The sequence below is a fragment of the Phoca vitulina genome, unplaced genomic scaffold (genome assembly GCF_004348235.1).
Source record: "Phoca vitulina isolate PV1807 unplaced genomic scaffold, GSC_HSeal_1.0 scaffold2, whole genome shotgun sequence".
Classification (NCBI taxonomy): Eukaryota; Metazoa; Chordata; class Mammalia; order Carnivora; family Phocidae; genus Phoca; species Phoca vitulina.
In genome coordinates, this window is record NW_022589705.1 from 85,840,768 (window position 1) to 85,868,048 (window position 27,281).

A 27,281-nucleotide genomic window follows, 5' to 3' on the forward strand; every position below is an offset into this window, starting at 1 on the left:
GATGCGGAACTCGATCCCAGGACCCTGGGATCATGACCTGAGCCGAAGGCAGACGCTTAACGATCTGAGCCACCCAGGCGCCCAAAGTAGAAATCCTGAATGAAAATTCACTAGTGAGCTGAAGTTTTCTCTAAGTTACAGTTTTAGAGGTTCTCTCTCATGCCAATATTTTTTTTCATATCCTTTCTTCTCTGTAACGACACTGTAACTTACACTAATGTGACTAATATTTTACTCTAGCTATTGGGTAGTTTGCTTGTTTTTGTCTTTAATCTTTTTTAGGGAGTAGAAGGGATTAAAACGTACATGTGTAAAAGTGCAGAAAACTAAAAGACTTTAACAAATCATTTTAAGGCAGAAATTGTGAATCACCTCCCATGTAGAAAAAATAAAATAGTGTCTGGTCTTTCCTGTTCACAACTCCCTCTATTCTCAAAGTAATGTATCTGCCTTTGAAAAAAAAGCTCCCTGCTTTTATCGACAGTTTTGCCATCCATGTATGTATTTCTAAACTAATTTAGTCAAGTGCTTTCTTCTTTGGAACTTTTTGGGAATCATACTGTGTATATTTTTTATGGTTTATGAGAGTTGTTTAAGTTATGGTATGTTGCTCTAGTTTCTCATTGAATTTCTGTATAGAAAAATATTGCATTATTGATCCATCCTCCTGTTAATGAACAGGTGTGTTATTTCTAGTTTTTGCTTTCTAGAAAAGAGCAATACAACTATGAACATTTTTGTACATGTACCTTGGTGCACATTTTTCTGTTTCTCACAGATGTATAGCTAAGAGTGGAGCAGCTGGATCATAGGGTATGCCTGTTTTCATGGCTAGTAGTAGGTAATACCACATTCTTTCCCAAAATGGTTGTACAAATTTACATTCGCACCAGCAAATGAGTGAGAATCTGCCCATTATTGCCAAGGCAAAAATATAATACCTTTAAAAAATACAAAAGTTTATTGGGCGTATTATCTTTTAAGCTTAAATACAGTGTACCAGTGTACTTCAAGAAATTGTTGATTAATTTTGCTTCGGATTAATATTATGTGAAAGACAATAATCTTTTTAACTTTGGAATTGGTTAAGTAGTTGTCACAGTCAGCTATTTTATACCTCTCTTCCTTGCTTCCATAATTGAGATGGTAATATGTTTGAAATAATGGGGAAACATGTTTTTTTCTTTATATGAAAACTTCTTGCCTCTACCTTTGAGGTACATGGATTTTAACAGTATGATCTGAAATGGAATAATTTAGCCAGAGAGAAGAAACTAGTCAGAGATTAAAAGTTTCAATAATCATTTATTTAGGAATGTTTTGAAAGAAGTATTCAAAGTTTTGTGTAACTTCGATTTTTATCCCCAACAACTTCATTAGTCCTGTGCCATTTCCTTGGGTTAGGCTTGTGTTAACTACTTACATTTTGTATAATTTCTAATTGAAGCTGGTATACCTTTTTCCCTGGCAAAGATATTAAGCTCTATAATACACTAAAAGCAAACGTGTAGTGTGGTATGCAGTGTGACACTTGTAATAGGCATCTTTTTTTATTAAATAGAGCACAGTTGTAGATCAAAAATTTATTGCATGTAGCAGCTTATTTCTAGGGAAAAATTTTTCTTTTAAAGATTTTTATTTATTTTACACAGAGAGAGAGAGAGCACAAGCAGATGGAGTAGCAGGGTGGAGAGGGAGAAGCAGGCCGCCTGCTGAGCAGGGAGCCTGATGCAGGGCTGGATCCCAGGACCGTGGGATCATGACCTGAGCCGAAAGCAGATGCTTAATCGACTGAGCCACCTAGACGCCCCTAGGAAAAGTTTAGAATGATAAGATTTTTGTGGTTCTATTACTTTTTTTTGTTTTTTGAAGGTTTCTCTTAGAAGCAAATCACTGAAGGAAGCAGCATTGGTTTCATTTTTTTTCTGGTGGGGGGAGTGGGGGTAATTTGTCATCTTCCAAAATTCAGTCATGTGTCCTTTTTACTTCCTTGTTGTATATAATGCCTGCCTATGTGAACATTTTTATTTCCTTAAGAGGTTCCTCTGAGGGGGCCCTTCGGTAGGCCACGGGCCCTGGAGGATTTCAGGCTGTGGCCTTAGATAGTTCCTGTGCTCTCTGGCCACATGGGCCACCTGGTCACCTGGCCCTGCTCTTTCCGTCTTCCCCTCCCCACGGACCTCAGCTCCCATCCCTGGCAGAGGGATGCCAGCATTGCACACCAGCCACTACCCCTCTCCTATTATTTGATACAGATTTATTTTCTTTGGCTTGTTTTCATTAGTAGAAACCCCCGATTTTGGGAGGGAGTGCCCTACTAAAATACACAATACCGAAGGATTTCTGTAGTTTGGCATAGCCATTTGGGAATGGCAAAGTTTGCACACCTCAGGGATATTTGCCTGTGCAGGTTGTTTTTCATTAGTGCTTGCTTTAAGGAAATTTTTAATATGGTCATAGCACAATTCTTTGGCTTTGGAAAAATGCTGTATCTCTTTCTCAAACATTTGTATTTTATTGGCTGATACAATACTCTTAAAAAGTACATGCAAGCAGTTTTCAGGGAAAAATGAATCAGATGAATACTAACCTTTATCTGAAATCATTCATGTGGGTTTTTTTTTCCCATTTTGTCAGTATATAGAAGAATCTCTTTACAATTCTAAAGAATATATTTTTTCTTTTTTATTCTGATTATTTTACGTATTCATTTCTATTGATAACAGTCCACATCTCTGTATATTTTTTATGTCTTTAGTCCACTTGTTACTTTATTTTCCCATTATTTGCTATTTCTACCTTTTTTGCTATCATGTAGTGCTGCTGGATAGATCTTTGAAGTTCGTAATTTTTGAGGTGAGATTATATCTTTAGGATATGTACCCCAAACTGGAATCACTTTTTGGGTATGGTTTTAACACAGTTGTGACACACTGCTCTGTAGTTTTGGAGACAAGGTATAGTTACAGTACCTACCTATATCCTGTTTCTTAGACACCTGCCAGTAGGGTCACTTTTTAAAAAATTTTTGTGTGTGTGTGTTTTTTTTTAATTTTACTTTTGTTATTAATGACATGCATGAAGTAATATATTTTACTATTTATTCCTTTTTTTTTTTTAAAGATTTTATTTATTTATTTGTTAGCAAGAGAGCACAAGCAGAGGGAAGGGCGCAGAGGTAGAGGGAGAAGCAGGTTCCCCACTGAGCAAGGAGCCCGATGTGGGACTCGATCCCAGGACTCTGGGACCATGACCCAAGCTGAAGGCAGATGCTCAACTGACTGAGCCACCCAGGCGTCCCAATATTTGTTCTTAATAGCAATTTATTTTTTATGTTTTTCTGTATTATTAATGATTTATTATCCTCGGTAATAATCCTTGTTTTATCAGGATGAATTAGAGATTTGACCTAACATGGATTTGACCTAACATGGATTTTATATAGCTAACTTCTTTGCTCTCACTTTATTTCATTGTGTGAATTTCTTTTTTTTAATGTTAAAAAAAAATATCCATTTTGTTGTTTTACGTTAGCCATATATTAAAATAATTTATTATAAAACATGTGAAATAAGATACATTTATAAAACCTTGTCAAGGAGGGGCACCTGGGTGACTCCGTTGTTAAGCATCTGCCTTCAGCTCAGGTCATCTTGGGATCGAGCCCTACATCGGGCTCCCTGCTCTGCGGGAGGCCTGCTTCTCCCTCTCCACTCCCCCTGCTTGTGTTCCCTCTCTCACTGTGTCTCTCTCTGTCAAATAAATAAATAAAATCTTTAAAAAACAAAACAAAACAAAATCTTGTCAAGGAGAAATTTGCCTGCAAGAACTCATGTCTAAGTTGGCAATTCCATTGGCAATTGTCTATTTTTTATAGTAGCAAATAAAAGGACATAGGAAATAAAAACAAACAAACACAAAAAACGAAAAAAAAGAAAAAACCAACCAAACAAAAATAACTCATTTCTAGTTATTGGTTTTCTAAAGTAGATGTTTAAATCGTAATCCAGTTCTTACCTTTTGAAAAATTTTCCTGAGATTTATAACTGCTATAGTATTTCACAGTAAACCTGTGGACATATAAATGTAATTTTCACTCAATATTGGAAGAAAAGTTTTTCAAGAAAATCATAGAACTATTTAAAAAAAGAAAAATACAATTACTTTAAGTCTTAAACTTTCGTTAGCGTCATTCATATCTATTCTAGCCTGTAAGCTTTTTGCCTCTGGTTAGTTCTCTGTGAATCCATTTAATTTGGCAACCTGTAGCTGAGCCTGTAGGTATTTAAAGCTGTTTTAGATAGACATCAGGGATTCTAAAGTTAGGTTAATGGGGAGTAGACTTTCTTCAGAGCTTCTGACTGAGTGAATTCCAGGAAAAGTTAGTATCATTTGGAAACCACTTTCCTTTCTACCTGGGGAGAGTTTTCAATTGTGAGAGAAATCAGGGGATCTGAGAACTTAGATGGAGAAAATATCTAATTGAATGTTATCATTTCTTTGAATTATGAATGTAGGCAACAACTGTCCCTAGTTCTTATTTTTTTCATACATTAGTGAAGAACACATATATTACTATATCACAAATTTAGCTTAGTATTTTTTTTTATTATGTTAATCACCATACATTACATCATTAGTTTTTGATGTAGTGTTCCATGATTCATTGTTTGCGTATAACACCCAGTGCTCCATGCAGAACGGTGATGGGTATCTTAGTATTTTAATATCTGTATTTCAATATAATTAGTTTTGTCATTATCCTATGTATTTTATGCATTTAAAAATATCCTAGGAGAGGTCTGTAGTTTCTACTAGATTGTAAAGGTTTCATGGCCCCCCTAAAATTTGAGAACCTCACCTTAAGGAGAATGGATTTTTTCTCATTTGATGACTGCAGAATTGCCCCCCATTCATGGGGGTTTGCCAAACTGTCAGTGCTAGTCTGGGTTAGATAGTGTTAGAGATGAGCTGGCTAGGGTTGATTGCTAGGCTTTAGGAGGGGGTCTGGGTAAACTGTTTTCATTTCCATCATAGGCTGATGGGCAACTTATTGCCAATGCTAAGTGGGAAAATGTAATTTTTGTTTACTTAAAGACATATGCTAATTATTTTTCTATACAAGTTCATGATTATTAAACTATATTAGAAAATAAAAATGAGAAAAAAAAATACCTGTAATGCTTTCTGTTAAGATCTTTGTGTATCTCCTTACAGATCTTTTTAATATGACACTTACACCTGTATGTGTATATGTGTGTGCATTTTATATATACTCATATATGTTAGACATAGAATGGAGGCAAAGATGTATGTATAGAAATACACACACATGTGACTATACATGTATATTTAGGTGTACTGTTTTATAAAATGAGATTATGCTCTGTAAGTTGCCCCATTTTGTTCAGGTTTATTGAGGTATAATTTACATAATGTAAAATTCTCCTTTTTAGTGTGCAGTTCTGTGAGTTTTGACAAACACCTAGAGACATGTAGTCCCCAGTACAGTCAAGATATAGAACAGTTACTTCACTCTGAAAACAACCTCGTGCCCCCTCTGTAGTTACTCTCTTTCTCTTGCAATCATTTGTTTCTTTTTTGTTTCTTGTACAAAATCATATAAGTGGCATTGTACAACATGTAGTTTTATGTTTACCTTCTTGCATTTAGCATAATTTTCCTTTAAGGGTTTTGGTTTTATTTAATTTTTTTTTATAAAGAATTTATTTATTTGAGAGAGAGAGAGAGAGTATGCACGGGGGGAGGAGAGGTGGAGGGACAAACAGACTCCAAACTGAGCATGGAGCCTGATGCAGTGTCCGATCCCAGGACTCTGAGATCATGACCTGAGCCAAAGTCAGATGCTTAACTGACTGAGCTACCCAGGTGCCCCTAATGTTTTTGGTTTTAGATTATGCTTCAAGAATCTTTTATCCTAACTGATGATAATAGTAATGTTTGTTGTTGTTTTTTCTAATCATTCTATTGCTCCATTTTGAAATTTTAAGTCTTTAGTCGGTCTGGCACTTACTTTAGTATAAATTGTGAGGTAGAGAATTCAATTTTAAAAATTAACCAATTCAGCAATATTTATTAAGATTGGGTTACTAGTATAAAACTCTTACTAAATATTGATTTCCTCACAGGTAACACAAGTAGCAAGACAACCGGGACCCCCGACCCCTTCCCCTTATTCAACACATGAAATAAATAAGGGGCATCCAAATCTTGCGGCAACGCCCCCGGGACATGCATCGTCCCCTGGACTCTCTCAAGTAAGAAAAACTTTATTTTTAAAGGAATTTCCATATAAAAGCAGTTTTTCTGGTTTTCTAAAGCAAACTTCAGAGCAGTAACATACAACATTACTTGAAGAATAGTTTTTATTTAATTAATTTATTTTGTATTTTTTTTAGACACACCTCATAATTGTGGCTACTGACTTTTATACAGTTGTATTTATGTAGTCATTCAAAGTGAGCTGTCAGTGATATTTCGTTTTCCTTTTTTATTGTTTAAGAAATAAGAGTATGGTTATAAAGTCCATTTTAAAACACCACAAAGCACTTGTGTGTTTTCTAGTGTGTAATCTGCTAGTCTTCCTTCTCTCTTTTTGGTGGAGTGGTGGTGGTTATTTTCTACTTAAAACGAAATGGGTGTTTTTACCTCTTAGAGCAATTGTAGTGGGCTTCTTTGTTCGTTGGGTTGGTTTTTGATTTCATAAATAGGTTATTGGACTTTCTTAGACTTAAACTTATGTTGGATTGTTAAAGAATGTGTACTTCATAATGTATTTCCAATTAACAGGTGCAGGGGACATTGAAACACTGTTGTAAGAAGTCACTATGGGTCCCCTTCATTTTAGAGCCATTTCCCAAGATATTGATTAGCTTGTACCATTCGACCATTATATGCTTGTTTGGGCTTCGTTGTGGTTAAGAGCATTCTAGAATTATGAAGTCTCTTACTGGAATGTGGAGTCAAGCTCTTTGACCCATGCTGTTGGGTATTGTCAGTGTTTATACCTAACAACTGCTCCTTTTAATAATGAAAACTTATTATTTTCAGTTGTTGCTTCCCTATTTTAGGCCTCTTATTTAGAACTTACATAATAAGAGAGATAAAATATTACTTACTCAAAGTAATGCTAAAAGCTGGTGATTGTAAGTTACAGAGCTGATTAATGTTCGTTTAAAGACTGTAGAACATTTGGAGAAGGAATGTACAACTTACCAAACCATGATTGATATTTTAAGAAATACATAAATTAATTTGCACTTAGTTTTATGCTTAAACTTGGTTTAAATCATTCCTATTTAATTTTGAGTTTTAAAACTAATATGTCAAAATGAACTCTTAATTGTTAAAAAGGAGGTTCTTGTGTTGGTTTTCATGGCACTGAGCAGAACCACCCTAGCTATTAATATTCTGTATTAGTACAATTCTAATCAAGAGGGAAAACTATGTAGTTATGTGAAAAGGGAAAATTTAATATAAAAGATTATTCAGGGGACACCCATCTGGCTCAGTAGGTAGAGAATGTGACTCTTGATCTGGGGGTTGTGGGTTTGAGCTCCATGTTGGGTGTAATAGATTATTTTAAAAAAGAGATTATTCAGTATAACTGAGGATTGGAGTAATGAGGGATTGGCTTATTAAAGAAAGAGAACTCTAAAGAATATACAAATAGCAAATACAAGGAGCAGATGCTTATCCTGGGGCTGAGACAGAATACATATGAAAGAGCCTTCTTCTCCCGGGCTGATACTGGAGAGTGCATGGGTGTGGCTCACCTAATCGTATAGAAGTCAGTGTAGTATTTTATCAGTGGAATATGATAGAAATCCTTCCTCTGGAACTTGCTGGAAATGTAGTCTATTGAGTGTTGGGGAAAGCTGGATCCTCTAGTGCCAGTCTCCTTTAGCGAAGAGCTGCTGCAGTGTGCAGTGGCTAGAGGCTCCTTATATAGCATCTCTGTTTACCGTAGATACTTTAGATAACCTTGAATATGCTAGATTATAGGCCCCACATGGTAGAACAGCTTGCATCACAACCTAAACTTGCTGCAGGGTCTTCTTTTGTTCTGTTCTTCACTCAAAGTTGGAAACCCCCAAGGTGACTTTGTAGGTAGGTCAAAGTGTGGCACACTCGAATGTGTAGTGTATGTTGTTTTTAAAATTCATAAAAAGCCTACCAAACCTTGTGTCTCTCCCCCCCGCCTTTTTTCTTTAATGGTAGTTAGTGTTAGGTAAGAGACTTCTCCCCCATCTTGGGCTGAGATCCAGACCTTGTTGAATAGGGCATGATGTGGCTTACGGAGTGGTAGAGAAGTTGTTGTGGTGACATTCCAGTGGAACTTACTAGAAATCCACTCTCTGCAACTTGCCAGAATTCTGCCCTCTGGGGTGGTGAGGGAAAGCTCTTCACAGGTAGGTTCTTAGAGGAGGTATTTTGCTGCCTAAGAAGATACCAGGGGTAGCTGTTAACCGTTGAGTCCTGCTGCCTGCTGCACACTGCTGTAGCAGCCTCACACTGAGGATGTGCCCTCGGGCAGCTGAGCACTAGACAAGCCAGATTCTGGAAGAGCTACCCATAGTGCAGGAGCTTGATGTGCAAGCCAAATAGGAACCAGGAGTCAAAACCGGCTCCTCCTGCACTATTTCTGTCATCGTGTCAGCTGAAATGGAAAAATATTTAAAAATATTTAAATATTAAGGGGCCCAGATCCATTTTGACTGTACAGACAAACAAGATAAATTTTGAGCTTAAAAGGCAAGCAACTGATCGGTGGCACACAAGGGGAATAACTTAATTTTCAGTTTCAAATTCTTATTATTTCAAGTTACGATTTGACCTAGGCAGTTGGCTCAAAGCACTTAAGTTTTCTGAAAGACCTTGCTGCTTAAAAATGCAGAGTTTGTATTTAAAAAAGAAAGATCTCCCTGTGGTCTCAGTTGTTGAGCCCACAAATGCCTTTATGTATGCGATTTTATTAGTTGACTTTAGAAGTCAAGAGTACATTGATCTAGGAGAAGGGTCACCATGTATTATCTATCTTGCTTTTCTTTGTGGTCTCTTTTGCTACCATATTGCCTACTTGATGAAGGAACCCAGTAAATCACACGTGGTCACAATCCCCTTTTTCCCTTCCCTTTCAAACAGAGGCTGATTTCATTTGTTCCCTAACAATGTCTTAACCTCTGTTGATAGAGTGAGGAATTTTTTCTGAGTGGCATGCTTAGAAAATTGAGGAGTTTTGTGGGGAACTCAGTCTCTTTAGATTTAACAGTTGACATATTCGTGGATCATAATGGAAAGCAGAGCCTTCAAATAGAGGAAAAAGGATTACAGGCTTGGATTCAAACAGGCCTAGCTTGTGGGGCTCAGTCTTTCACTTTCTGGTTACATGATATGTAAATTATTTAATATTTCTAGGACATGGTTTCATCATCCGCTATATAGGTAAGAATTAGGATTCAACCACCCTTCAATAAGGTTATTATGAAGATTATATAAAATCCTGCCTTAGAATAGGATATGCTGAATACTCTCAGTAAGTGACATTTACTATTTTCATGCCTGTCAGACTTGGTTCTCAGGATTTATACGTGTGTGTGTTGTGTGTGTGCATGCATGTGTGTGTATGTGTGTCTGACTCATCTAATTTAGCTACATGACTGGTATTACTGTGAAATTCAGAAGCTCTCTCCAAGAGTTGAAGATCTCTTCCAGGTCTTTGCTTTATCCTTTTGCAGGATAAAAGAAGAGGCCAACCTTGGTTATTTTCTTTTAGTAGTTAGTATGGTTTAGTCTTACGCACAAATCGACTGAAGATAAGAATAAAGACACTCTTTCAGCCACATGCCCTTTTTGATGAGTCTCACCTGCTTCTGTGAATCAGATCTTTTTGTCCCAAGTAGCTACCTGCATCTGTGACTTAATGTTTGACACTAAATGAATCTGTTAGGATTTAAGTGAAAGCAGCTAAGTTGAAGAAAAGTGAATTTCATAGCTTTGAAACATAAAAGAAGGAAAAGGTAGAAAATTGCGCCCAGTCTCTTATTTTTTTTTAAGATGTTATTTATTCCCTTGAGAAAGAGAGAGAGCAAGCAAGCATGAGCGGGGGGAGAGGGAGAAGCAGACTTCCTGCTGAGCAGGGAGCCTGATGCAGGGCTCCATCCCAGGACCCAGAGATCATGACCTGAGCCAAAGGTAGACACTTAATCATCTGAACCACCCAGGCCCCCTCCTCCCGCCCCCATCTATTTCTTAAATCATCAGTGGCAACCTCTTCATCTGCTTCTTTCCCTTCAAGATAGGATTTTACATTATGTGTGTGCACATGCCAAATTTTAAGGCTTTATTGCATTTTCATTGTTACATGACTTCTAAATCTTTCCAGTCCTCTCCCCTCTGGAGGTTTTTTGGGTTGTGGTGGTTTTTTGTTTTTTTGTTTTGTTTTTGAGAGTGGGGGTGGGGAGGACAGAGGGAGAGGGAGAGAGAGGGAATCTTAAGCAGGCTATCTCATGACCCTGAGATCATGACCTGAGCTGAAATCAAGAGTCAGAGGCTTGGGGCGCCTGGGTGGCTCAGTCTGCCTTCGGCTCAGGTCATGATCCCAGGGTCCTGGGATCGAGCCCCGCATTGGGCTCCCTGCTCGGCGGGAAGCCTGCTTCTCCCTCTCCCATTCCCCCTGCTTGTGTTCCCTCTCTCGCTGTGTCTCTCTCTGTCAAATAAATAAATAAAATCTTTAAAAAAAAAAAAAAAAAGAGTCCGAGGCTTAACCAACTGAGCCACCCAGGGGCCCCCTCTGTATCAAAGTGAAAAATTTTGGACTATTAGTCTATAAGAAATTAATAGTTAAAAGGATATTTTCAAACTACAGTAAATTTGAGGGAGACAAGAGTCTTTTTAGGTGTGCATTCTTTTCATTTACCCTGAAATGGCAGCACTTTAACAATCTATAAACCCAAAATGCCCTTACTTGGGAAATGGTGAAGAATTTGAAATTTAAAAGTATCTTTTGGGACAGATTTCAAAGTAAATAGAAAAATGCACTCTCCCAGGAGTCAGGAGACCTGAATTAAGAGTCTCAGCGCTGCCAGTATTATTTCAAATTTTGACTCAGTGGAAGTTCTTATTAATGCGCAGTTTTTCCCTTTGTAAACAAGAGGCTTGTATTAAATGAGAATTCCCTTTAAGATCTTCATGTTTTTTTTTTAATTTTTTAAAGATTTTATTTATTTATTTGAGAGAGAGAGCATAAAGCAGGGGGAGCAGCAGAGGGAGAGGGAGAAGCAGGCTCCCCCCTGAGCAGGGAGCCCAATGCAAGGCTCCATGCCAGGACCCTGGGATCATGACCTGAGCTGAAGAAGGCAGACGCTTAAGACTGAGCCACCCAGGTGCCCTTTTTCATGGGTTTTAGAAACTAGTTCAGAGTAGGTGGTTCTTATTATGAAAATCTTTTGATTGATGTATTTTTTATTTAAAATTAGGCAAACTTTTACATAATTTTATTTTTTATCTTTTTAAAAAATATCAGAAGTTTGTTATTTGGATTATCTTAAGTTAAACAAAAAGGTTTCCTACTTATTGCTTAATTGTAGTTACACATTTGCTTTAACTCAGTTAATTTTCACAGAATTGAGCTAAATTACCAAACAAGGAGATCAGACTGGCACTGATTACCAGGTTCAACATCGAGGCCTTTTTTTTTTTTTCTCTCTTGATGTCACTGTGTGACTGCGTGACTCCTAAGCTATGTTCACAGTAGGTAGTGAGAAAGTGTGGTCAGAACATTGCCAAAGAAGTGGAGCAACAGATGATTTCTGTATGCTTCTGGAAATTTCTGTATGCTTTCTGGAAATTTCTTTTGGTTTCCCTTTCTTCTGAGAGATCAACTCAGTCATGTTTTATACTGGACTGAGAATGGTGATTGGCATATGATCCCCTGGTTCAATTTTTCATTGTTTCTGGAAATACTAAGCAAAGGACTTCTTGGAGGAATAGTTCTTGGTCATGATATTTCTTCTTTTTTTAATTTTATTAAGTTTTTTATTTTAATTCCAGTATAATTAACACAGTGTTTTATTAGTTTCAGGTGTATAGTACAGTGATTCAACAATTGTATACATTGCTCAGTGCTCATCATGATAAGTGTACCATGATATTTTTTTAAACACTATAATTTTCGTTATTAGTACATTTCAGATGATTCATGGTCTCTGTAGTCTCTTCATTTTATCCAACTTCCAGACTTCAATTTCCTTTCAGAAGTCTTATTTTACTACAGAAAAATTCTCAAGTTTCTTTGCAGTTCTTGATTTACCGATTATTTTAGGCTTTGCAAATTGCTTTTTCTTTATGATTAAGATAAATAGTGATTTTATTTACTGCATGCAAGCTTTTATACTTTTTTTGTGTTTTTTTTTCTTTCATGAAGAAAATAAATTCTGATTTGACAACTCTGATAGTCTTGCTATAATAAGCAGGATAAAATAGAGGAAGCTTTCAAATTTTTTTCATATTTCATTATTGAAATAGATGAGTATTGAATTTCTATAAAAAAGCAAAGCAAAATTTATTGTGTTTTACTCCCCTTTTCTCTATGGAACACATCATGGCTATCTAAGGCAGTCTTTTTTTGAGATGGGTTGTGTTTGGAAGCTGCATTCCCACCACATAGGGATTTGATGTGGGTTCAGAAACCTGCAGTACTGACTGTATTGAGTTGGCCCTCATGGTGCCAAATCATCTGTTTCTTTTTTTCCCCCTAATTGTTAATGTATGTACTTAAAAATTTATACCTTCGTGAAAACTTCTTCAACACATACTGTCCTTAAACACTTTACCAATTAGGGACGCCTGGGTGGCTCAGTCGGTTAAGCGGCTGCCTTCGGCCCGGGTCGTGATCCCAGGGTCCTGGGATCAAGTCCCGCATCGGGCTCCTTGCTCAGCGGGGAGCCTGCTTCTCCCTGTCTCCCTCTGCTTGTGTTCTCTCTGTCAAAGAAATAAAACCTTTAAAAAAAAAAAACAAAAACACTTTACCAATTAACATACCTTTACAAATATCATTAGTATAGAAGTTACAAGGACCTGTAAAATATCCAGATCATTTATGTCTGTGGTTTCATCTGGTATATGCTAAATAATTGTGATAAGCTTTTTCCTCTAATTGTTCAGATTGTTTTAATGTTGTCGTATTTGTTTGGAGAATTTCAGCTGTTTTGTCTTTTTTGTTTTTATTATTAAAACAGTTGTAACCATATTTATAAGGTAGGACTTCAAATGTTTTTCTATCAGGTGAATTTCATTTTTTATGCAGTCTTGTAACTTACCATGAAACATGCCTAAAGTAATTTTTATATGCTTGATCATACTTTTCATTGCATGTATCTAGAAAACCTTAGTGATTTTCATTCAAAATTTCTTTAGTTGGTTTTTTTTTTTTTTAACTGTTGCTGTAGGGATGATAGTTAAGTTGTAATTATTCAGATTTTCGTCACCCTAAACTCCAAGTTGTAGATTCTGTTTGGCAAATATATAAGACGAGAACTTATATTTTGAAATATTAAAGTATAAAGAGTGAAAGTTTTAAAATCCTACATTAATTCAACTTTGTTTTAGAAAGCCAAAAATTTTGTAAGAATCAGTCTGTAAAAACTGTGATTTCATAGACATTTCTTCTGTTGTCTTTGATATGTCAGGTTTTGTTGATGATGTTCGTTTTTATCCAAGCTCTGTCAAGGAGAAAAAGGTTTAGGATTCTATCTTTCACATCTTTAGAGTTGCTTTCTCTGGACACATCCTGAGGGGAGCGAGCACTGCTTCCTCCTCCTCCTCCTTGTCCTCTTATTTGAGGATAGTCCACACACAATGTTACATTAGTTTCAGATGTACAACATAGTGATTCAGCAACTCTGTACCTTATACTGTGCTCTCCACAATTGTACTACCATCTGTCACCATACAATGCTATTCCAAACTTCTGACTATATTCTCTATGGTGTAAATTTTATTCCTGTGACTTATTCGTTCCTTAACTGGAAGCCTATATCTCTTACTCCTCTTCACTCATTCCTCCAGCCCCCTTCCCTTTGGCAACCATCAGTGTGTTCTTTGTATTTTTAAGTCTGATTCTGCATTTTCTTGATTTCTAGGGCTACCACTCATCTGTTTTAATAGGTAGTGCTTTCTCTCAGCATTTTCCTTGCAATTTTACCACTTTGGAATTTCACATTTCACTTATTTCCCCTAGTTTTAGCAGAGAAATTCACGTGAGTGCCATCAATTTATTTTTCACTGGCTTTGACATTCAGATTTTTTAGATTTTATGGTCCTGAAAATTGCAACTTCACTTCAGCGGACCCCCTTCTTCTGTTTTTGGTACATGAAATTTTACTGAGGGTGGGGGCACCTGAATGGCTCAGTCAGTTAAGCGTTTGCCTTTGGTTCAGGTCACCATCCCAGGGTCCTGGGATCAAGCCCTGCATTGGGCTCCCTGCTCCCCAGAGAGCCTGCTTCTCCCTTCTCCCTCTGCTGCTCCCCCTGTTTGTGCTCTCTCTCTCTGTCAAATAAATAAAAAAAATCTTTAAAAAAAGGTTTTTTTTAGTGGAACACAGCCGTACTAATTTATTTATGGATTTTGTTTTTGGGTTACAACTGCAGAGTTGAAGAGTTACTAGAGATTGTATGGCCTCCAAAGCCTAAAATATTTGCTGTCTGAACGTTCATAGAAAAAAATTGCCAACCCCTGACATAGATCAGCACACTTAAGCTGTTAAGGCCAGCTGGTAAAAATTTGGGTTTTGTGGGCCAGATAGTCTTTTGCATATTATTCTCCTCCCACTCCTCCTCCTGGTTCCCCTCCCCACATTCTTTTCTCTCCCCCTTCTCCTCCCTCAGTCCCCTCAACACCCCCTTCCGTCCCTCTCTCCCTCCTTCTTCTCTTCCTTTAAATATGAAAAATTTTGTTCAGCTGGCCTTAGAAAAACACACGCCAAGGGCCATAGTTTGTCAGCTTCTGATCTAGGCAAATGATACAAATAGTTGAACTTGTTTTAAATAAAGAGATAAAGATATAAATATATAAATACTACATACATATCAGCACAGGAATACTATGTATGAAAATTTTATACACATTTAGTCATAATAAAAATGATTGAGGATATCCATGATTTGAACATTGTAAGTATCAAACTAACAATATGTAGATAACTTTTTTTTTTTTAAAGATTTTATTTATTTGACAGAGAGAGACACAGCGAGAGAGTGAACACAAGTAGGGGGAGTGGGAGAGGGAGAAGCAGGCCTCCCGCTGAGCAGGGAGTCGGATGCGGGGCTCGATCCCGGGACCTTGGGATCATGACCTGAGCCGAAGGCAGTCGCTTAACCGACTGAGCCACCTAGGTGCCCCTGTAGATAACTTTTTACTGTTTCATCTAAGATAAAAGATTTAAAAAGCTACTGATAATTTCATTGAAATAATAATTATTAAATTTGTTTAAATATTTTTTTTCTTATTCAACTAAGATCGTGCTTTTTATTTTTTCAAGTACTCAGAGGGCATTTAAAAAATTTGTTCATGTTAGGCTGAGAGAAAAATGTCAGATTCCAATATAGTTATACCCTTTTTTTCTTTTTCTTTTTTGACATCCTTTTTTGAATATGTGACAGAATTAGAGCTTAACAACAAAAGAATAACAATCTAAATTATGTTTAAGCTAAAATACAGAACATAATTACTGTTTTTAAAAAAGCTTACCAGAATTATGATTTATTTTAGTTGAACATAATTTTGTATTTTCCATAATCTTAAACATAATGTAGGAGTAAATAACAAAATCTATTTATTTGGAAGTTTATAAATCTCTTGAATTAAAGATAAAACCAAAACTGTGAATGTTATCTTTGGAAATGAATGAGAGATATCACTTCATGTAAGATTTTGTGAATCCTATTCATGCGAATAAAGTGGTATTCAGAGGAAATGTTTAGTCTTAAAGGCATATAGTAGAAGATAAAAAAATTGAAAATAAATGAACAGATGATCTGAATGGAAGATTGTTACATTATGCTTTGGGATTGTAGGTTTTATTTAATTCATACCCGAGCTTGGTGTACTTCTTGTTATGATGGTGTTGATTGTAAACACAGCTGTAAATTGCCATAGTGCTTTATCTGTTTTAATACTAGGAATCAAGAACTTTTGTGTAGTAACTAACTTTCCTTTTAATACTTTCAGCTTTGAGTTGGCCAGTTTATGTCTACTGTCATTCAGAATATGCTCCTTTTGATAATAGCAAACTTAATGCTGGGGTCAGAAAATTCGTATGGGTGAGACAGAGAGAGAGAATATATTTGCATGTCACTAATGATTAGTGATGTTGATCTTTTCATGTGCTTATTCGCCATTTGTGTATATTTTTTGGAGAAATGTCTCTTTAGGTCCTTGGGTTACCAAGAGGAAAGGCATGTTTAGAAGGGATGATAGATATACTTGCTAGAATGTGAGCAACAGGTATCAATAACAACCCTATCAGGGTGGGAAAAATCCCTGAAAGTCCAGCTGCTATGTTCAAAAAGACATTGAAAAATTTCAAGGGCTGTTAAGGTTCATAGAGCGTATTAAGGTTCACATTGAGAATTAGAGAAGTTGGATGTGGAAGTGATGACTCAGAAGCCAGCTGGCTTATTTACATAACCATTTGGCAACTTGTAAGAAGGAAGGGAAGGAGCAGAAAAACTGGAGGCTGGCCAACAGGCAAAGAGAATAAATATCAAAGACCTAGAAGGCATTTGTTCTACTATCTCTTTGGTTTTGAGAGTGATTATCTTTTAGCTTCCATAATAGTGAAGTTTTAGGAAGATATAAAACCAAAAGAGGAAAACAAAAAACCACTGTTGAAATGCATACTAGAAAATGAGATTATAGAACTTTGTACAGTTTATAGAAAAGATTAAAGCTGTTAAAAGCTGGTTGCATACAGAAGGCACCCTTCACTGAATCTTTGTGTTCTGCTTAGTTTGACTTCTCCAAAAGCCTTAAGAAATACAGTTTTCTTGGGGCGCCTGGGTGGCGCAGTCAGTTAAGTGTCTGCCTTCAACTCAGGTCATGATCCCAGCTTCCTGCTCAGACTCCCTGTGCCTCCCTCTCTTTGCCCCTCCCTCCAGCTTGTGCTCTCTCTCTCACTCTAATAAATAAATAAAATCTTAAAAAAAAAAACAACAAAAAAAGGAAATACAGATTTCTTGAAGAATGGCCATCCTTAGAGTGTCTTTGAAAAGATTATCTTACATGAAAAGCCATTGCTGTAACAGTCTCTATAAGTAGATCTAATATGGTAGGAATCAGAATAATAAATTCTCAAAAATTTCAACTTTTGAACAAATAGACAGTGGTAGGAAGACCTGACTGTTGAAACATTGAGAAATAATTTAAACTAAAAGCTGTCCTTCGTAATACAACTTGAATTATAACAGTGTGAGCTAGTGTTTATTGTGTACTCATCAGATTATAGTATTTGAGGATAATATCTTGGTGATAGATTGCTTTATAGGTTAGAGTTTTCAGAGCACTTCTCAGTTCACTGTATTATATTACTACAGAAACACTATGAGATAGATAGGATCATTCCCATTTTATATATTGGGAGGTTTGAGTGGGAAATATGAAATGATTTGCTTCAGGACCTTAGGTAGCATTGGTAAGGGATCAAGTCCATATCCCTAGATCCTAACTCTTGGCACTCTTCCTTGCTTTCTCATAATTCACCATAGTACTTTATTTCAGGTTTAGTTTAAACAAACTCCGCTTTCATAAATACTTTTGGGAATACTACAACCACCGCTTAACAACGTTATTTTTATGAAATAGTAAAAACAGTCACCTGAAGCAACTTAAATTTGCAAACTTGGGGCTTTATAAAAATTCAGCCACATAATATTTAGGCTTCTGGTTCTTAAATGTAGAGCCACACATCTAAATCTGGAATTCAAGAAATTAGTGGAGGAGGAGCTAGTCTTAACAGAGATTCAACAGGACCTGGAGTGAAGATTCTATCCAGTGTGACAAATGAATGGGATGGGGAGTCTGGCTAGGAATGTTTGTATGAAAAGTAGGAGAAGAAACCAGAAACTAAAGATGGGAGCGATGGAGGGAGAAAAGTAGTAGAGATGTAGAAAGTACAGGAGGTGAGATGAATAGCGGATACGGACATTGGAAGCACAGGGCCAGCAGTGCACAGATTATAGAATACCTTTGCTACCTGGGAATTCAGTGAACCAGGCACTGAATTCTCCCTTATAGGCAGACCAGTGCTTTTAGTCCAGTAGCCTGGAGGACCTGGTACTGGGTTGTTAGGCTGGAAAAGCTAAACAAGGAAGAGTATATAGTATTGTGGGAAAGCAAATAGCCTGTCAGATCTAGGTATATTGGTTTTTTTTTTTTTAAGATTTTATTTATTTATTTGACAGAGAGACAGCGAGAGAGGGAACACAAGCAGGGGGAGTGGGAGAGGGAGAAGCAGGCTTCCCGCCGAGCAGGGAGCCCGATGTGGGGCTCGATCCCAGGACCCTGGGATCATGACCTGAGCCGAAGGCAGCCGCTAACGACTGAGCCACCCAGGCGCCCCAGATCTAGGTATATTGTGAAAGCAGTTCTATCATAGGAGTCCATCATTGTCTAGGTGGAAAACCATAGCATTTAAGTGTTGAACTTAAGTATAAAGAATACAGAAATAGTGGTAAACTTAGGCAATGCTTTCCTGTTCCATATAATGTCACTGCTCAGAAATGAGAAACGTATCAGTGGTTCTCATCCTGGCTGCCATTAGAACATTCCGATGCCTGGGTCTCATTCTTCAGAGATTTGCATTTAATTGCTTGGGATGGGGCCCAAGGTAACTCCAATGTTGAGAAGAAAACTGTGGAACAGGAAATACCCACTCCCTAAATGATACTTCTTAGGTGTTCTTTGCTGGGAGTAGCTTTCAGTGAAAGGGAGTACTTTTAGACGACATACAAACTCGATGAATTGGGCCATTTCTTAATTTAGGGAAGGTGGCTTTGAGAAATCACTTCTGTCTGGTGTCTACAGGAAACCGTTAATAACTACTTACTGGTGATATACTTTGTATCACAGTCTATATTCAAAAGGTTTTTACACTATTGCTAATGTATACTGATTTATTTTGATGATAGAACAAAATTCTATCCTGACAGGTGTTGTATAATTGGGCCTTCTGTTACAAGCAGAGGAGGAACACACTGGTTGCAGGTGCTTTTGGTGTCAGTACAGTCAACTCTTCCTGGATTTACAGCTGCAGTACGTTGTTTTCAAATTTTAAATGGCAAGGTTTTCATTCTTCCATATAACTAGTATAGTATCTGATCTGAACCATAAGTAAGTCCTTAAATCTTTGATGGATGAAAATAGCCCTAAATGAAATATTCCAGAAGTGTCACTTTGTGGCTGTTTGCATGGTGCTTTAGTTGGCTAAACAGACAAGTTTTTGTATAGTTCAGCAAAACTTTATTTTACAGGTACAAACTTAACTAAAAAAGAGCCAAATACTCTATTGTTGAATCTTTAGAGAGCTGGCTCTGAGGAGGTTTATTTTGAGGAAGTGTGTGGGAATCTTTTCTCAGTATTCCAGCTGTCCTTTATCATGAATTAAATGTTTTTAAAGATTGTATTTATTTATTTTAGAGAGAGTGAGAGAGGGCCTGCCCATGAACAGGGGGAGGGGCATAGAGAACAGGGGAAGGGACAAGCAGACTCCCTGCTGATTGTAGATTGAGGAGCTGGTGGCTGGGCTCCATTCCAGTACTCAGAGATCATCTGACCATAGCGGAAGTCAGAAGCCCCATGAATTAAATATTTAAGATTGGATTCCTAAGCTGGAAAAGTCCTTGGTCAGGATACCATGACAGGGGTTTAGGGTTTTAAAAATCAGTTCAGAACTATATTGAAATTAGAATTTATTGCCTTTTCTTAGCAAATGGTTTCATTTTCTGGTCTGAATATTCTCTGAACATAATCCACAAATAAGCGTTATATAAAGTCATGGTGGTTAGGTACAAAGAAGTACAGTCTCTGAGTAACTGATTTTATATGGTAAGGTATTTAAAGAAATGTAATATGAGAGATTAAGGGTCATCATTTTTTTGTGCTAATTATTTCAGTTTACAGAATATGTTGTGAAATAAGTTTGTCAAAATTGTCTCATTCTAGAATTCTGTTTATTTTGGTAATTATTTCTAGTATTGGGTTGATCAGAAGACTGGTATAACAGGTACAGCTGTTGAGATGGGTGATGAATGATAGTAAAGTACACTTCAGTTTGTGTAGAGTAATGCTCATTAAATATCTCTTTGTGAGGTAAGAAAGAGTAAGAGTAATTGGATGGTCCAAATGCAGAATGAAACACATATTATGACTTAATGAATAGTTGAATTGCCTAAAACATTCATTTAAAAATGTCCAAAAGCCACAATTAAGTAAGAGCAGTGTTTGTGTTAGATAACATTTAAAATATAGCCCTTTTAATTTTCTAACAGTCACGTCTCTGGTGTTGAAAAGAGATTCCATTCAGAAATGAATACTCTCTGCTAGAGTACTTCTGAGAGGCCTCGAGTACAACCTAACAGTTGAACAGTGATAGAGTCCCAGCAAGATTTTCTCTACTGATTTAAATTTAAAAAGAGATTGATCCTATAGTCTTCCCATTTTTTCTAAGGCAGAGAGCTCCACCCTGACATCCAAAGTATAAACCACAGGAAAGAATTCTGTTTGCTACAGTATGAAGGCTGCCTTACAGAAAGTGAAGTTTCTTTTTAAAAATACACTTGGGTCAGGGTCACCTGGGTGGCTTAGTTGGTTGAGTCTCTGCCTCTTAATTTTGGCTCTCAGGTCATGATCTCAGGGTCGTGGGATCAAGCCCCGCCTCAGACTCCACGGTCAATGGGGAGTCTGCTTGGGATTCTCTCTCTCCCTCTGCCCATGTCTCCCCCCTCCCCCGCCCCACCCCCGGCTCACTCTCTCTCAAATAAATAAATCCTTAACAAAAAATACAGACCAGGTTATGAATCCCAGGTCTACCTCTTGTTAATTATGAGAACTTGGATAAGTTACTCCCTCCAAATGGAACTTTTTGGTTTTCCCGTGCCAAACAAGTTATGTTTATACTCTACCTGTAGTCTGTTAAGTGTGCCATAGCATTATCTCTAAAACAAACAATGTATGTAACCTTAATTTAAAAAGACTTTATTGCTACAAATAATTGCTAACCATCCTAAGCTTTGAGTGAGTCATAATCACTCATCACAGATCACTATAACAAATATAGTAATGAAAATATTTGAAATATTGTAAAGTGACACAGAGACATGAAGTGAGTGAATGCTGTTGGAAACGTGGCATCGATAGACTTGCTTAACGTAGCATTGCCACAAAACTTCAGTTTACAGTAAAAGCGGTATCTGCACTGTGCAATAAAGTGAAACACAATAATAAAGTATGCCTGTACCTACATCACAGGATGGTGTGAGAATTAAATCAGATAATGAATGCAGAGGTCCTGAAAGCTCAATAAATGTTCATTGCATTTCCTGTGCTAAAATAGTTTTGGAGTATTTAACATTGTTTTTTAAGTTTGTTTTTATTTTCCCACTGTTGTGTGTTTTTTTGAATTTTTATTTAAATTCTAGTTATTCAACATACAGTGTAATATTAGTTTACGTGTACAATATAGTGGTGCAACAGTTCCGTACACCCATATGCTCATCACAACAAGTGCACTCCTTCATCCCCCATCACCTGTTTTACCCATCCCCCCGCCTCTGGTAACCATCAGTTTGTTCTCTAGAGTTGGAATTAATTTAGGAAGTGAATTATTTGTCTTCTCTGGCATGACGTTTAATGCCATGTTTATGGGACTTTTTCTAAACACTTCAAAATCATCTCCCCAACTGTTCATAGTGCTGAAAACCAGACCTTGCTATATAGGCACTTATATCATTAGATACTGTTGTCTTATATTATTAAAAGATTTAATTATTAGTTTGACTGTCAATGTATTTATTTTGTCTGATATATTTCCCCTGCAGAATTATTTAAAAAAAAAACAAAACACACACGCACGACTTACACCTCAGGCAAAGCTGGTATTTAGAGTGGTTTAGAAATCCCACGGTAACCACTCAGTAAGCCATGGTAATGACCTTGATGTTATCCAGAAACACAGTGAGGTTTATCTGTGAACTTTTCCAGAAATCATTCAGCATTGTTAACTGTCAGGCAAACATTATAGTACATGAAAAGGAAAAATTCTATCTAGTAGGCACATCTATTATTTGCTTTGAGAAACAGTCCTCATTGCATTATGATGTATTTGGAAAAAAGTCCAAGTGCACCGTTTCTGGTTTATGCATGCTCCGTTTTATTTTGTTAAGTGTATTATGGCCTCTCACTGGTTCTTCTTTACCATATTCTCCTCTTTTTGCTGTTTGCTCAGTGCTCTATAGAATCCTGGGCAAAAGAAATTAAAGGTGGCGTCTGATCCATTGCTGTTAAGTCTTTGAATAGAATTAACTTTTTTAATAGAATTCAAGATGAAAAAATTTGAAAATCATACCTGAAATGATAACATGACATTTCTATAGTTTGTTTTCGCCCTTATTGTAAATCAGTATCATAAAACATTTATTTCAACAGCTGAAATATTTTTTCCTAAATAAATCAAAAGCAAAGCAAGAATTGTTCTGCTTTAAGACCGTAATGGGAGAAGCGGGGTGAGGAGAGATGATACACTATCTATTAGTATTTGGGTAGATTAATTGTATTTTGTTTTACCTGAAGCTTCATTCAGATTTATTTCAAGTCATTTATTAGAACCATGTTTTGGATTAAGTGACTTTGATTTTTAATATACATATTTTTAATTTATTAGATGAGCCATGTCATTGAGAATGAACAGTTTTGTAGAAGAACTAGTAATAAGACAAATGTCATGAAAATGTCTGGAGAGATTTTACTGGATTTTTATGAGAATTAAAAATAATAAGAAATTAAATTTTTGCAGGAAAATGGCTGTGCTGTATTCCCAGTGTTATGGCTGTAAGACAGTGTTAAAAGTGACCTAAATAAGATATAGGAGTCCATATAGATTTATTGCACTAAATAGGATTTATGTGGTTTAATTTTCCTTTAAACCTTTTTTAAAGCTCTCTTATTGACTATATGTCCTTCCTGCTTACCAGAGTTTATTATTAAGATGATCTGGTTGAAAAAATAGCCAGATTTTTTTAGAAGGCCATTTTTCCCACAAATAATTTGGATGCCAGGTATTTGTATAGTGCATACTGTGTGCTAAGCACAAATGGCTGTTTTTGGAAAAGGCCATCTCACAAAGTTAAAGTGTGATAATTACTTTCCTTATAAATTTCCAACTCTGTATTTAAGCCACTTATCTCTGAGAAGATTAAATATTCCAAAGTTTATGTGACTATTCTCTAAACTCCAGAATATTTCTAGAATCAGTAAACTTGCCTTCTGCTATTTATTTGCTTCTCTGCTTATACTTTTATTCCATAGCCTGTAGAGTGCTTGTAGAATCTCTGCTACTGGACCTTCTGGAAAGGTCCAGTTATCAGGTTTCTGACTTAGCACCCTTTCCTCCAACTCTCTCACCCTCCCACTGTCTCCTCGGAGTTACCTTTATGTAACTTACTTTCCTCGAAATCCTAGGAGGCAGGCATTGTTCTGACCCTTCCTAAGTCCATGCCCTTGACCCATGTGCAGTAAAATGCATATACTGCTTTTCTTATTACTATCATCCCTAATTTTGCTGGGCAGATTTCCCCATTCTTTGAGGATTTTAGCATTTGGCTCACAATTTACTTCTCCACTTTGCTTTCTGCCATCTACCATGAGGACTTCTGGAATTCATTTTTGGCCCATCCAACCATTGCTGTGGGCTCTTAGATTCAGCCTTCCTTCTCTCACTTCCCCAGAGCAAACATACGTGGATACGTGGAGTGCAACCCATATGGACACAGTCCTAGACCTGCATTGTCCAGGACAATAGCCATTAGAGCTACCTGTGGCTTTTGAGCACATGAAACAGCTAGTGCAAATTGAGATGTGCTATAAAGTGTAAAATACACCAAATGTCTCAGTTTTTATAATGCATACAGGTTGAAATTGTGGGTATATTGGGTTAAATAACCTATTACTAGAATTAATTTTGCCTATTTATTTTTACTTTTTCTAATGTGGCTTCCAGAAATTTTTAAGTTAGTTATGTGGCTTGTGTTTCCATTGAAGAGTGCTGGTCTCGATCTGCTCTCTACATAGAACTGTTCTGCTTTTGAGTTTTGGAAAGTCTAAAAATTATCTGAGCACAGCCTCCAGCTTCTGCCTTTCTCATGTTCTGTCCTATTGTACCTGTTTTGCAGCCTACAACCCTTTAATTCTGTAATCCCTTTCTAGTCTCAATATGACAAGTTCCTTCCCACCTTCACATTCCTCTGGTTTAGTCTTGATCCTATCATTAATCACTGTTAACCCCCAGGTCCCTTTCTTTCCTCAGTTTCTTTATTTTGCCAGTCCCCATCCCTGAATCAATCTAACCTAGTAGATATTTTCTTCTATTCTGGCTCCCAAGATGCAGGGTTCTGCTGTAGAAATTCAAATACCTGTGTTGATGGACTTTGTAAAAAAAAAAAGGTCTATTACTTAGTAAAGCTAAACTAAGCTAAACTAAGTTGTAATTTAACCCTTTGGTAAGCCTTTAATCATCACTGACTGACTTCCAGTTATATCCTGCACTGTGCTTTTTTTTTTTTTAAATATATATATTTATTTATTTATTTGACAGAGAGAGACACAGCGAGAGAGGGAACACAAGCAGGGGGAGTGGAAGAGGGAGAAGCAGGCCTCCCGCGGAGCAGAGAGCCCGATGCGGGGCTCGATCCCAGGACCCTGGGATCATGACCTGAGCCGAAGGCAGACACTTAACGACTGAGCCACCCAGGCGTCCCTGCACTGTGCTTTTATCTGCACCAGTGTGGCCACCAACAACCTGCTAGGCTGTACACTGTATAGCTCCTGAAGTCATGCATTGTGGTAGCCCAGCTTCACCATCTCTAATCCTTCTGCTTACTTTTGTTAGGAGCTCCTACTGTTTTAAGAAATTATTGTGAGGGGCACCTGGGTAGCTCAGTCGTTAAGTGTCTGCCTTCGGCTCAGGTCACGATCCCGGGGTCCTGGGATCGAGCCCCGCATCGGGCTCCCTGCTCGGCGGGAAGCCTGCTTCTCCCTCTCCCGCTCCCCCTGTTTGTGTTCCCTCTCTCGCTGTGTCGCTCTCTGTCAAACAAATAAATAAAATCTTTTAAAAAAAATTGTGAAATACATAATCTTATAAGAGAGTTACTATAAAATGTTTGCTTTGAAAATATAATAATAAAATAACTAACCACCACTCACCATAAGAAAATAATTACCAATATCTTTGAAGCCCTGATGTGTTTCTCCTTTATCTCAACCCCCTCCTTTCTTCCTACAGGGAACCATTATCTCGAATTTTACGTTAATCAGTGTTTTGTTTCACCACTTGTGTTGGTTTCCTTATACTTCCGTTGATGTCAGCAGATTGAATTTCACATTCTGAATTAGCCATTGTATATGTGACCTTGGGCCAGTTACTTTATGTCCTCTGAGCCTGTTCTTATTTTTTTAAAGTAAACTCTCAACCTGCAATGTGGGGCTGGAACTCAAGACCCTATTATAGAGTCACATGTTCTACCTGCTGAGCCAGCCAGGTGCCTCTGTTTTCTCATTTTTAAAATGATTTACTGTCTAAGTTAATTAAGCATCTGGTTCTTTACTTATTTATTTATTTATTTTTTGAGCATCTGACGCTTGATCTCAGGGTCATGAATTTAAGCCCCACGTTGGGCGTGGAGACTACTTTAAAAAAATAAAATAAATTATTTACTTCATAGAGGTTGTATATAATTAAAGTAGATACGTGACTGGTAGTAAACAGATTCTCAATAAAGGGAGTTTAGGCCCCACCTTTCAGAAGCTCCATCTTTGTATTTTAAAGATTCATTTCCTATTTCAAGTATGTTTGTTTCAAATTGTTTTCTGTTATTTGGTCCTTTTTTTTTTTTTTAAGATTTTATTTATTTATTTGACAGAGAGGGACAGGGAGAGAGGGAACACAAGCAGTGGGAGTGGGAGAGGGAGAGCAGGCTTCCCGCTGAGCAGAGAGCCTGACGTGGGGCTCCATCCCAGGACCCTGGGCTCATGACCTGAGTCGAAGGCAGATGCTTAACAGACTGAGCCACCCAGGTGCCCCTGTTATTTGGTCTTATATCCTGGGTGATCTCATCCACTCTTGCTGCAAGGACTGTTTGTTGGTTTTATGCTGCTGATTCCTAGATCCCTCTCTGTAGATGACTATGCTCTGTACATGTGTAATTGCTCTCTATGCATTTGTACCTTAGGGTTTCTTCAACAGTTAAAACTCAGCATAATACAATTGAATTTATCACTTTTTCATCCAAAGAAGAGAAAACAGCTAATGAAAAGAAGGACATTAAATTAAAATAACCTTGATATGTTTGAGGGAAATAAATACAGACCATGTGGCTGAAGAGTAACAGGATATGAGGCGAGGTCCAAGAGGTGGCCTGGGGCCCAATCATTTTTGGTTTTATAAGTATCCTTAGGTACCCATCCTCAAACCTTGGGGTGTCTGCTTCCTTACCTCTTATATAGTCGTGAAGAAAGTCCTGCTGTTTGACTATGCTAATTATCTCTCACATCTGCCTCCTTTGTCTAGATTCGTTGTGGTAGACTAGATTCTTTTTTTTTTTCTTTAAGATTTTATGAGAGAGAGAGAACTTAGAGCACGAGTGGGGGGGGGCAGAGGGAGAGGGAGAAGCTGACTCCCTGCTGAGCAGGGAGCCCCACATGGGGCTCAGTCCCAGGACCCTGGGATTATGATCTGAGCGGAAGGCAGACACTTAACTGAGCCACGCAGGTGTTCTGTGGTAGACCAGATTCTTTTTTTTTTTTTTTTTATTTGACAGAGAGAGACACAGCGAGAGAGGGAACACAAGCAGGGAGAGTGGGAGAGGGAGAAGCAGGCTTCCCGCCGAGCCAGGAGCCCGATGTGGGCCTCGATCCCAGGACTCCGGGATCATGACCTGAGCCGAAGGCAGACGCTTAACGACTGAGCCACCCAGGCGCCCATTTTCTATATTCT

At 37.4% G+C, this 27,281-nt stretch overlaps 1 protein-coding gene across 18 annotated transcripts in view; it reads left to right on the forward strand.

Annotated features, from left to right (window-relative positions):
• Positions 1 to 27,281, forward strand: part of EIF4G3 (eukaryotic translation initiation factor 4 gamma 3) — a 333,115-nt gene that overhangs the window by 120,759 nt on the left and 185,075 nt on the right. For 17 of the 18 annotated variants that reach the window (XM_032391835.1, XM_032391889.1, XM_032391850.1 and 14 more), the window contains exon 3: positions 6,150 to 6,278. The exons of the other annotated variant lie outside the window; for it this stretch is intronic. In XM_032391835.1, coding sequence (XP_032247726.1) covers positions 6,150 to 6,278 — 129 coding nt within the window. The remainder of the gene's footprint in view (positions 1 to 6,149; positions 6,279 to 27,281) is intronic. 18 annotated transcript variants of the gene reach the window in all.